General features: G+C 39.7%; 1 protein-coding gene across 6 annotated transcripts in view; it reads right to left on the bottom strand.

Annotated features, from left to right (window-relative positions):
• Positions 1-4,883: 4,883 nt before the first annotated feature.
• Positions 4,884-12,806, bottom strand: part of AP1B1 (adaptor related protein complex 1 subunit beta 1) — a 1,110,789-nt gene continuing 1,102,866 nt past the window's right edge. For all 6 annotated transcript variants that reach the window (XM_044068431.1, XM_044068429.1, XM_044068433.1 and 3 more), the window contains one exon: positions 4,884-12,546. In XM_044068431.1, coding sequence (XP_043924366.1) covers positions 12,472-12,546 — 75 coding nt within the window. In that variant the 3' untranslated portion in view covers positions 4,884-12,471. The remainder of the gene's footprint in view (positions 12,547-12,806) is intronic.

Raw genomic sequence — 12,806 nt, 5'->3', positions numbered from 1 at the left:
TTGTCTGTTTTATTATGCCTAGAAAAGGCACTATGGGATGAATAATGTTTTGGCCAATATCCAAAAGCCTAGCGATGACAGTTGAAGATGATCCCTAGAAAAGCATCATGGTCTGTCAACCATGTCCTTGCAGGCTGACAAGTATTAGACCCCTTTGGAATGACACCAATAGCTAAGCAAACAGTTAAAGTCAATCATTTTCTGATGGTATTGTGGCATCATCCTTGGAAATGGCAGAATGTTGCTCAATACCAGGCTCATACCTGCATGTGACACACATTGGAAGCTCAAGTGTAGCTCTCTTCATACAGTCCAAGAAAGTAAATCTCAGGTCATTCATGCCCACATGGAATATGACAAAGTAATACTGGTACTTAGGGGTAAGTGACCTGAGTGCTTGTGTGATCTGGCAAATCCTGGCCCATGACAGGCTAATTGTAACCCTCCCCTTTATCCAGCCTGGTAAGAGGGACATCAGTGGGTCTCACAATGGAGTCTCCTATGACCAGAATATTTGGTTGTGGAGTGTTTCATCTTATGTGCTTGGTAGTTGAAACACAATGAGATATGGTTTTATATGTTATGATGGGAATTATCTTGTTTGTGTGCATGCAGAGTTTATGAGGATTGTGCCTGACAAGCCTTTGAGGTTTCGGTAAATTACATGTGAGCACCTCCCTATATGTGGGTTTATATGCATGTGTATGTGGTCCTTTGTGGGTGTGGTGAATGATGTGTGACAGTAGCTGAAAACCTGTGTCTTGCTTTTTTGCATCTGTATGTGAGAATCTATCCTTCAGTGTCAATGTGTAACTACATCGCTCGCATACTGTATTTGTCGGTTTGAGAATTAAGTGGCTGCCAGTGTATATAAGGCAGTTGTTACATTTCCTCAGGATACCCATGTCCATCAAGCTGGATGCAGAGATAGCAGGAAAGTGTCCATCCATAATGTGTACTTGAAAGGACATGAGTGAAGAGTATTTGTAATCAGATGAGGGAAGGATACTTATTTGATGTAACCTGTAGCTAACCTAACCAGAGATGCTGTCCACCACAAAACCAGATACTCTCTTAGCAGCAATCATCCTGGGCACTACAATAAGGTAAGGCAGACCTAAACTGTCCTAACTAAATGAGTAAATGCTGCTCACTGCACAAACTAGTTGCCCAGTGAGTAAAGTGGGACAGAGGTAAAGTTCTGAGGTGCTTTTTGTAGGGAAATTTCAACTTCTGGTGATTGCATGTATACAAGGCACCCATAATTTCTGCTGTATGCACAGTAGCTTCTCACAAACGCAAGCCTTACTTATGATCAAAAAATCAAGATTTACACGCCAATCGGATAAGCATACAATAAGCTTTTCACCAGCAATTCCCAGCTCAGATAGGTGAAATCAGTCCTTCCCTGCCAAAAGAGTGCAGATTTTGACCCTCTTAATGTAAAATGGCTTATCTGAAACTCAAGTGTTATGATACCTCAAACAGAGGCCTAACACTAACTCAGAAACACTAGATACAATGTATTTCAGTGAACAGCAGCCCTTACAGCAGTTTGAAAATGCAGCTTTAAACTTTAAAGAATTGTAAAAAAATAATTAATAGCACAGCAAACTTTAACAGTATAAAGAAAATGAGCAATGTTTTCAGATATCTGAGTCAGTACAGGGCACTGGCACAGCGAGCAGCTCAGTGCAAATGTACCAAATTTGGTTGAATACTGAGCCCATTTGCCAATAACACAACTATACTTACAGCCCTTCTGTGTGACCAGATGAACACCTACTGCCACTAGATGAATAACCCCAGTCCTCCTAATGTAAAAGCACAGTAAGAGTGTGTCCAGAGTAAAATACTACTACAAAAACTTAAAATTAAGGAAAGGCAACAAGTAATTCAAGATAACAGTGGTGTACTTTAAATAACTTATAAATGAGTGAATATTCAAAAAAATTGCTTTGCTTTACAGTAATAAGCCAAAAGCCACTCATTTGTGCAGAAGCTTTAAAGGCCCTAAAAACAGGGAAAGCTGATTAAGCCCTGCAGCCAATAAAACAACTACATGCAGGAATATCAAGGAAATGTTTGCCCTGAGCAAGGCACTCAACAGAAGCACCTTTGGTTGCCGCAACCTCTTCAACTGGTTACAGATAATACCAAAGTCATGTGATACATCAACAAGCAAGGGGGAGCCACATCATAACCCCTCTGCAGACTAGCCATGTCAGCTTGGGACAGAGCTTTAATGCACAATCTCACTCTACAGGTATCCTACATTCTATCAGAGCAAAACCGTTTAGAAGTCAAGCTGAGCAGGATTAGGACAGACCTTCCTGAATGGAAACTAGATCAGAGGGTCTTCCAAGATTCGATCTCTCTCTGTGGGGAGCTCCTCAAGCAGACCTTTGCCTCAGCTCTGAAGAATCAACTGTCAAGATTCTGCTCCAGGACTCCATGCAAGAAGGCCTGAAAGGCAGATGCCTTTTTTCATTTGACAGGAATGTTTCTGTATATTTTTCCAGGGTCTAAATTACCATATCAAATGGTAATAATGTTGAACGCTCATATGAGCGAAAACGAACTTGCTATTTTGGGGGGGCTGCCCCTCCACACCCCCCGCTAAATATATATTCCAACTCTAAGGTCGCACTACAGTGAGGAAAGGGCAAATATTCCAATCCTCACTGTACCATGACCCCCCCCCCCAAAAAAAGTTTGTTTTCCTGCGTTTTCCCTCATATGAGCGTTCACCATTGTTGCCATTCGATATGGTAATATAGACCCGCTTTTCCACCCTTTCCACTAATATCCAGGGTACTTCTGAAGATTCAGAAATAATCCCCCAAGATCACTGTGGTGACTCCCTTCTGGTCTAAGTAACCTTAGTTTGCTCCTCCTTTGGAAATGGCCAGGGGCAATTACCACAAGCTTCTTCTCAGACTGAAATCTACTCACACAAGAACAGGAGGTGTTTGATATACCCAGACATCAAGTCACCTTCAAATGACTGCCTGGACAATAGTGTTTTAATTCCTTTTAGGTACCTTTTTATGGAGGACATGCAGTAGGTGCTAATGGAGACAAGAAAGCCTGCTACTAGAAAACCATATTAGCAAATGGAAATGGTTTTCTAGCTGATGCCAATAAAATAACCAGTACCCATTCATTGCTAGTTGTTCTCTGGTTCTACAACACTTGTGTGAGCTACTATACCTACAGCCTTTCTTATTCCTCTATCAAGGTTTACTTACCAACCATTTCAAAATGTCTGCACATGGATCCTCTTCTAATGCAGACTCATGCCAAAGTGTTCTTGAAAGGGGTGGCCCTTCCTTGTGATTCTTAATTTAGTGTTAGAGAAGCTACATGTAAATCAGCTAATCTGGCCTGACTTGAGGTTCTTAACACGGAAGACAATTTTACTGATTGCTCTGATCTCTGCAAGCATTTGAGTTGCAAGCTCTTATGGTGAGTCAACTTTATATCACTTTCTATACACTCAGTTTTGTTTGAGAACGAATCCCTCTTACGACTGAAGTGTTATCAGAGTTTACTTAAGTCAGACTATTCATCTCCCCATTTTATTTCCTGAACCTAAAAATGAGGAAGAAAGGATACTCCAATACTTTAGATGTTCAAAGACAATTCAGGTACTGTCCTGAAAGAACTAAATCTTTCAGATCTTCAGATACATTGTTCATTTCATGTGAAGGTAAGAAGAAGGGATAACCTATGTCAAAGTAGACCATTTCCAAATGGCTGTCTAAGGCTATTACCTTTTGTTATATTCACCATATCAAAATATTCCAGATTGGGTCACTCATCTAGGGCCTTGGCTTCATCTATGGCTTTTTGGGAAAGTGTTGGATTCTAGAAGTATTCTAGAAACTGCTACTTGGTCCTCGGGCCACACACTGACAAAGCACTACAAGATTGTCTCCTTCTCTAGGTCCATATCAAGTTTTGCTAGAACCATTCTCCATGGGCTCCTGAACTCTTCTTCCACCTCCCAAACGTTGTTAAGCTATGGTAATCTATCAGTACAGCTAAGGCTATTTATGCAGTGATCAATAACATGAATATAGTATAGTTGTGAAAGTAAATATTACCATAACAGTGGATGTTTGAATGATTACTGCTGCAGCAGCCACTCCCTCCCTCCACCCCCTTGTTTTTGGTATGTTTTTTATGCCAGGATGTGGACATTTACTTTTTTTTGTTCCTAGCATTTTCAAGGTTCACCCTCCGTTTCTTACTTCTGACAGTCCAACTCTGAATGGCTTTGCCACCAAACTTGCCTTTTAGCTCGGCCTGAGCTGCCTGACAGTTTGGGCATGTGGAAGATGCCCTGAAATTTTCGAAGCTTGCCTGCTGTTGCATCCTTGGAAGGATATAACATCTACTGTTATGGCAAGTTTCGCTTACATAACTGTTTTCTAGCTCATATAAAGGAGAAGAGAAAGAATGGAGGAGATTTAGAACGTGCACTCCCTAGTGCAGCTGGGAACAATGGAACAGTCTTGAAATTAGGTAAGAGTACAAGTGCTTGGGAAAAAAAAACTTCACTGGCTACAGCAGTACATACAGTCAAGAAGGATCTAAGAAATTAGGATCTGCTGGGTGAGACTGCCTGATAAAAGTCAAAATATCCCATCTACATGTATCTACACAAGCCTAAAACAAGTTGCTCTGTTGCAATCTTAAACAGACTTTGGAAATATGAAGCAGCAGTTTGCTGCAAACAGTCGCTCTTGCAAATTATTAAGAAAGTACAGTTATGTACATTTAACAAACACGAAGAACATCTAATATCCAAAAGTATATCCACAGTTTCACTGTCAGTTACCAAAACTAAGTTACTACAACAAATTACACTCTGTATATTAGTTTTCACAGCCACGTTTATTTAACACAGCTTAATTAAAAGGGGTAAATGCATGTGCTAAAAATGCAATGTACAGGAAAGCATTTGGGGCAGAATTCTGATAGAGTCTGGTTTGTCTTAGTGTCAGTGAACTGTAGCTCTAGTACTGTCACCCCCATCCAAATAACTGTTTCACAAAAAAGTAATAAAAATACTGGGGAATGTAAATAAGGCTGTTTTTTTCTCTCTGTGAGGTTAGTCTCACTTTTCAGAGCACTCTCTACAAGATCAACACAGGCAGTGGACCAGCCAAAAGTTCTGGATAGGACAGCTCTAGCTCAGCATTGGTATAAAATCAACCCAGACAGCATTTAACAAGTACTAAATCACTTTGCATGTTTAGGTTGTAGTCCTGTAAACAATGACTAAAAAAACAGCAGTCATGACATGTCTCAGAATTGGCTATGAAGATCATACATTAAATGAATGCCATTTTTTTAATTTCATACTTAGATGGTCTGTCAAATTTTTAAGCTCTCCAGCAAATGCGTCCTCTCTGATATAATGTGGAAAGCATAACAACAGAATGAAGAGTACTTGTTAGTCTGGATTAAAGAATACCTCTTAAAGTACTGTCATCAAGAATGACCCCAAAAGCAAAGTGGAAGAGTAGCTAGAATCAAAGCCTCTTGCTACTAGGATTCATTCAATTTAACATTTGCTAACCACTTAAATGGTCTGGTCCATGGATCTTTTCAGTCATGATCCAAGCCTCAAGGGTAAGAATAAATACAGTACGTAAGAAGATAGTTTAGTACAGTTAATCAACCAGCATGTTTATGAATGGGTAGGAAACAGGAGTACCAATAGAAAACTCAGAAACATAGATGGATAAGAAATTCCACAGACAGGAAAATAATGAAATGCTACCCAAAACTTGCTACTGTCTTAACTTCATATAGGAAAAATTCTCCCTGTGAAACAAAGGCTTCTGATATGTATCCTTGTTAATGTGTCTTGTTGACTGCTAATTGCACTGTATTAACACAGTGTCAATTTTATGACTTGGACACAAGAAAAAAGTAGACATTTCACAATTGCTCTTATTTTAAACAATCAGCAAATTCCATGAAGTTCTTTACAAAACAGTACAAAAAGTCTAATTACATAACTGGCTAAAATGCTCTTGCCATGAAAATGTATAGCTGTGTGTATATACCCAACATAACTGCATATGTTAAAAATCCAGTGCATTCGTAACACATGAGAATTATTTGCAGGACAACACATGGGAATTATTAGCAGGACATCAGTCTTCATAGCAGACTTCAAAAACAATTGGGCATCTTTAAAGAGATGCAGGGTTGCCTCCCCATACCAACAATATCAGCTAGAAACTCTGCTGTGAATGGGAAAGTAACCATGCCATCTTCTATTTTGTGAGAAAGAAGCCACCAATCTGTGCCTAGAGGGGTATCTCATGCAGAAACATGACAGGGTCCTACAAGGAAAAACTAGCTGTCCTACCCACTGCCGACATCTAAGCTAGGTTTTTCCCTAGTGTGAAATTTACTATTGTTGGTATCAGTAAATTGCACAATTGGGAAAAAATAGTAGACTACACCACCAAATGTTGTAAAACCAAATCTACCTCTATCAAAAGAATAAAAGAAAAAATGTCGACAGAATGCAAATAAAAGGCCCAACTTTCTGGTGCAGCCTACCACACCATCTATCGTGTGTGTGAATGTGCATGAAATGTGTAAGGCAGGACTTGGGGGAGTTCCTTCTGCAGCAATACCATTATCAAACATGTACGGTTATGGTGAGTATCCTCAAAATACCACAGTACATTCACCTAACAATCATTGTAGTTCATAATACATGGGATACAGAACTATAAAGCATTGAAAAGGCCTGCATCCATAAACATGATTAGAGGGATACAACATGTCTTTTAGAATGGCAGAAGCAAAACTAACACTAGACGTCTAAACTGCATTCCAACTTGAAATGCTTTGAGAAGGTGAGGACAGAAGTCCAAGAAGGTGTCTCTTAAGATGGCATATTTTCAAAAAGAGGCTGAAGCACTACAGTTAACCCTGAACTGACATCTCTACTCCTGCCATAATGGTCATAACAAATAGTAACAAAGTTAGCTAGCCATCTGAACATACTGATGTTGGTCTACCCTGCTTCCCATATACAAAGGAGACAAAATGGATGAAGAGAGAGAGTTTGAGGTCTTTAGTTCTGCTGGTGTATCTTAGCTGCTTTTGAACATTCACGATGCACAGAATCTTTCCCTTTTTCTGAAGTTTGGGATGAAACACAAGTAGATGGTTAGATTGTTTTAAGGAGGCCTCTTAGCTTTCTTTAGACATGAAGACCTGCCCTTAAAGAAGAATATATAAGGCTCTTAAATACGCCAGGACTTGGAGTTCAAAGGCTGCCATGAAAGAGATGCCTGGTAATATGAGGATGGTTTCTCGGGATAAAAAACTTCACAGCAGCAGAACTGGAAGGAAAAAGCTTCTCATTTATAAAATTCAAACCACCCAAAGAAGAATTAATCTTTTGTGAGGTCTCAAATACAGGGTTATCCTTTAGGAATGGTCTAAAAGTGGCATTAACAGATAACAGGAGATCCAAGAGAGGCAATCTAAAATGACATGGATAAACCTACAAGGAAGCAACAGTCATGGTGAAAACAAACATGGAGTGCATCAGCATCTAAACATAATCACCAGATGACTAGCAAGACTAACACACAAAAAACACCGCAGCACCAAAGTAAATGAAGAGGTTGCTGAACCTATGTGCTTTTCACAACACCACATTGAGAATGTTTTCCATTTGGCACGACATGATTTAAGTTTTCTGTTGTGAAGAATGTGAACAACCTCTGGAGATAAGTGACTTTGCAGAGTTAACTCTGAGACTGGGACAGATCAAGCACAGTACAATACAGTAAGGGACCATCCAGGTCATTTCAGCTAGGTGAGGAAACCACTTCTGCTATCACAATGTACAGCAATTAAAATTTATCTTGACCACTTTTTTTTTTAAACTAAAACTCACAGAAAATGAGGAATAGGTAGGGCTACATGAAGGAGACACTGGCTCCAATGAAAGAAAAAGACAATAGTCGCCTAGGTTTCAGGGAAGGAGGGTTGAGAACAGAATTTATGCATTAGGTGACTCAAGATGCAAACGAATCAATCACTAAGCGTCTCAGCATTCCACCATGGTCTTGAGGAAGGATCTGCTGTTCGTTTTCAATTCGTGCACACTCCCAGCAACTTGCTCATATGTTCTACTACTGAATTCCATTTGCTAAGAAGGTAGTTTGCTTCAGAAAGACTACCTAGACTGATGCCTAGTTCCCAAATATGCCAACCTAGTCTACACAGGGATAAAAGTATGTTCCCTCATTTGTTGATTTATTAGATCACAGTGGCATTGCCTCTTACCAACTGCAGAGTTCCTGACATGATACTTAAATTGAAGATCTGGAAAGCATATATGGTGGCCCTCACCTTCTTCAAATCTACATATATGCTTGTGACTTTTTTGAACTATCTATCTTGAACTCCGAGAGTACTGGCCTCCAAGCGCAGTCTGAGGCATCCATGGTCAAAGTCTAAGTCAGATCTGGAATGATGAAAAGGAATCGTGAGCTGGCAGCGACTAGTGTCCACCAACAAAGCTCTTTTTTTGATGGAGGGTAAATGAAATTTCTGTCTTGAAGGACTAGACAGTGTTGATCTCAAACTTTTCAAGTACAACTGAATTTTTATCACATGGAGTTTTGCAGAGAGTACCATTAGGAAGGACAGTGGTTGTCGGTGGCATGCATCCTAAGGCTTTCAGAGAAGTTCTGATTGACAGACGGATCTCCTGTGAAATCATTATGAAAAAGTGTGCACAAGAAGAATACTATCATGCGGAAGAGACACCATGCAAATTATGGTGTCAAGTACCAGCCCTAAGAAAGTCTTGAAGTGGTATGGTGCTAGGTTTAACTTCTGGAGGTATGCAAAGTTTCTCCAGATTTAAGAAGTAAAGCAAAGTAAAACTGGGGGGATTCTTCAGCTCCTCTTTGGAAGATGCTGTAGATGCTCTTAACCCTTAAGTGGGAAAAATGGTGATAATCATTTGGTAAAGTTGCTGGGCACAGAAGAAACACCAAAGGGTAAAGAAATGAAGTGGTAATGGAGCTTCTTACACAGAGCCTCAGATACTGTTTTGTGTCTTTTGGGGAGTGATGTGCAGGTAACATCATTCATACTCAGGATCACTACAAGGGCATTTATCAGCAATAAATGAAGAAGAGACTGAACTTCTTTGTAAAACACAAAACTGGTTAGGTCTCCAAAGACTCTTTTCTGAGTACAGAATGGTCTTGTACAGAATATTTTCCTTTCTACAACAAAGACAAAGTCCATGACTCTGCAGTCTAGGAGTTGAATCAAAGGAGGTGTAGCCAAAAGTAGTTGGCTTCTTGGTTAGTAGTAGTATACCCCAAAAGGAAAGAGTCAGTTAAGGGAGGAGGGGAAAGGAAGACACAATGTCACAACTGTGACATACCAGCCCAGCAGTACTGGAAAGGTACTTGCCTCCTGTTTTTCTTCCCCTGTTGCCTGATACAGCTTCTTTTGTCCCTCTATGCCAGCAGCTGCTGCTTTGCATATATCTTTTGTTTATAATAGTATGTTCTTGACTAGTTTCTTGCAAGACAGACACTGCTTGGAAGGAAACTTTCTGAAGCACCTTGGTATGGGTGATGGAACAGATGTTTAAGTGAATGCATAGACTTGCCCTTCTCATACAGTTTATCAAATATTTACTAGAAAGTGAAATCAAAAATGTTCTCCTTGTATAGAGGGGCATTCAGCAGATGGCTCCTCATATCTTTAGACAGACAGTGAATCCTAAAATCACAGTCTGATGAATCTCTTCCTAAAAAGTTAACATTAATCTCTCTAGAAATGCTTTCAAATGTTTTAATATACTTTCCTGATAATGTATCATGTGGGTGGGATAATTAACTTTAATCAATGATGTTACAGACTTAACTATTACTTGCTAAACTAAGCAATCATTCTACTCTTCGTTAGTACTAACATGGACTCCCCAGGTGTGTCGATGGACACCATACCAGGGTATACAGCAGGATATATATATATATATATATATATATATATATATATATATATATATATATATAAGTTTTCTTTTTCCTGGGTATAAAGGGCTGAGAATCTAGCTCTCTGGTGTAAAATTTCCTCATCCATTCTTTCCTGAAGCTCTAAATATCTGCCTTTCATGTCAAAGAAAACTCCCAGACCCCACTACTTGGTCGTTTCTGCCAAGAGGTTCACTATCAGGGTACCTGCTGAAATTCTGAACCGTAAATACAAACCTTTGCATTGCAGACTTTTAAGAGTGAATAAGGGGGAATGTATACTAAATCTGAAAGTGTGGGCACCTTAGAGTACTCTTACTACTCAGTTACAGTGAAACTGTGGTTAGTGTGCATGTGTGTATGTACATGTTGTACGGGGTGTGTAAGCCCCCTCATCTGGGGATGCTGTGGGCAAAGTGGTGCCTGTCAGGTCAATGAAGGTAGTTACAGCAAACACAAAAACAATTAAAAACAGTTTGCTGAAACTACTTTCGCTGTTAGTGGAGACTGCTTTTTTATCCACTGCTGTGCAACCTTGGAGTCGATGATATGTAATTCTTGGGCATTGGGGGGGGGGGGTGAAAGTGCCCCCCTTATGGAGGGTACAGCCTATGTGTCAGCTGTTCCCCAACGTGGTAGGTGCAGGGGGGCTTGCCCTCTCTGTAAAAATCTTAACTTTCAATGTTTGCTTTCAATTTTTTTTTTTTGTATTTAGCGATTCAACATGTATCCGCTTGAGGTCTAAAAGTTCCTGTTATTTCGTGAACCCACTATTTAATTTCAAAAGTGTAAGAAGTTGAACTGTTGTAACATACATTTCTGATGGGGAGAATTATTTTCACTGAAAGCGACCATCTTTAATAATACCCTAAAGAAAGTGTATCATCATCTGCAGCAACATTGCGCCTCATTAAAAGTTAATGGATATGAGCAAGCAAAACAGTCTCCCAGGTTCATCTCTAGCAACCTTCCTGGTGAGGGGCTTCTCCTCTTCTTTAAATAAAGGGGTGATTCCTGAAATGGTGGGACTATGCCCTGGACAAGCAATGGAAAAGCACTGTTAGGCCACAGCATATTCTTCAGCAAATTTTTAAAATCAAATTGTGCTGCAGAAGAATAAGGACATGGGGGGGGGGGGGTTAGACAACCAAATCTGCATCTCGGTATAGGATGACAGCCTTTATGAAATAACCAAAGGTCTCAAAATTGGGCAGTCTTCAAACTATTAGAATGTCTTGCAGGCAGGACCTCTGAGGAGTGGAGATGTCAAATTTCATGAAAGGAAATGGTACCCTCAGTGGATGCCTGCGAACCAACAATCAGCCATGGCAAGGTAAATAAAACAACTGACACCTATCCTTTCTCTGATGCCTCTATCTTGCATACCTCTTAAGGGGGCATCAGAGCAAGGTAATAACTTATGCATGCAGTTGGACTGGGACAAACATACCTCTGATTGACGAAAAACTGGCACCTTCAGGTTTAAAAGGAATTGGTGAGGTACATATGGCCCCTTGCAGTCGTGAATGTCCCCTCACAATTTCTTCAATGCTTACACTTTTGTCTTAAGGGATTCCTTCCTTTTTTTTATATAAGTGGTTGGAAGGTATGACTGTTGGAGGAGAGATGAACATCCCTTGACCCAGTGTTAAAAGCTTTTATGCTTAAAGATTATCCTGAAACTTCTCACTTTCCTAACTAAAACTAAACAGGGTGCTTTGCGCTATTAAATCTTTGCCTGGTAGAGACTAACAGACTTGAATTAGACAAGCAACCATTCAGATGAGTTACAGCTGATGCTTTCAACATAGGGAGGCCACCCTGTGCCACTCTAGTACTGTCAGACAGCTCTTGAGGTCTGAATGCAAGACAGATGTCAACTTACAGATAATTTCCATGTATAACTATTACATCACATGTTCTCATAATGAAAATCTGTATATGCACAGCAAAATTATGAATCTACATTTGCCTCCAGGAATACACAGCATTTCTATAGACATTTCAGCACATGTGTGACAAATGAATTAAATGCCCTCCCTTGGCTTAGGAAACGTGACCTTTGGTCTTGTAACTTACTGCACTCCTTGGTATGTACAATAAACCACATCATCACAGTATACACCTACTATGGCTTATTATTTAAGCAGACCTTTCCAAAACATTCTGCAGTTCAACACACAATCTGCTGAAATGGAAACAGATTTAAAAGTTTCATACCAATGCATTGACATTTTATCCATGCAGCAACATACTACAACAACAGTTTTCAATATACTCTGCCGTAACAGTGACAAGTTATTTCTTAAAGCTCTTCTCCTTTGATGTACTCTATAATCACGCATATGCACCCCCTCAGTGTCCTCAGAAGAATCAAAAATAAGAAACCCCCAGCCCCTATCCGTGATACGTCTGTTTTTCAGTTTTTCAGAATTTTTTCATATGTCTGGAAAATGTGAGGTGCAACCTCTCGTGCTCTGCACTTTAAGGATAACTGCAAAAGAAAATGAAAGCGAAATTTAAATCACCCTTTTACAGACCATTTTCAACAGCCACATCTAAATACTGATACACCCTATGAGAGATCTAAAGAAATCTTTATTTAACAGCAAATGTTACAAAACAAAGACCAGCATAAACAAAAACGTGGCTTTCAGACAGACCTTATATAACAAAACTCAGGATACAGTTGTATAAGCCAAATGCTAAAATGCATGCGCACTGCAGTATACAGAGCTCGAGAAGAAAGTGATA

This window comes from Protopterus annectens, chromosome 4.part0 (assembly GCF_019279795.1).
Source record: "Protopterus annectens isolate FY-2018-M chromosome 4.part0, PAN1.0, whole genome shotgun sequence".
NCBI lineage: Eukaryota > Metazoa > Chordata > Ceratodontiformes > Protopteridae > Protopterus > Protopterus annectens.
This window is presented reverse-complemented; position numbering and strand designations above follow the sequence as displayed.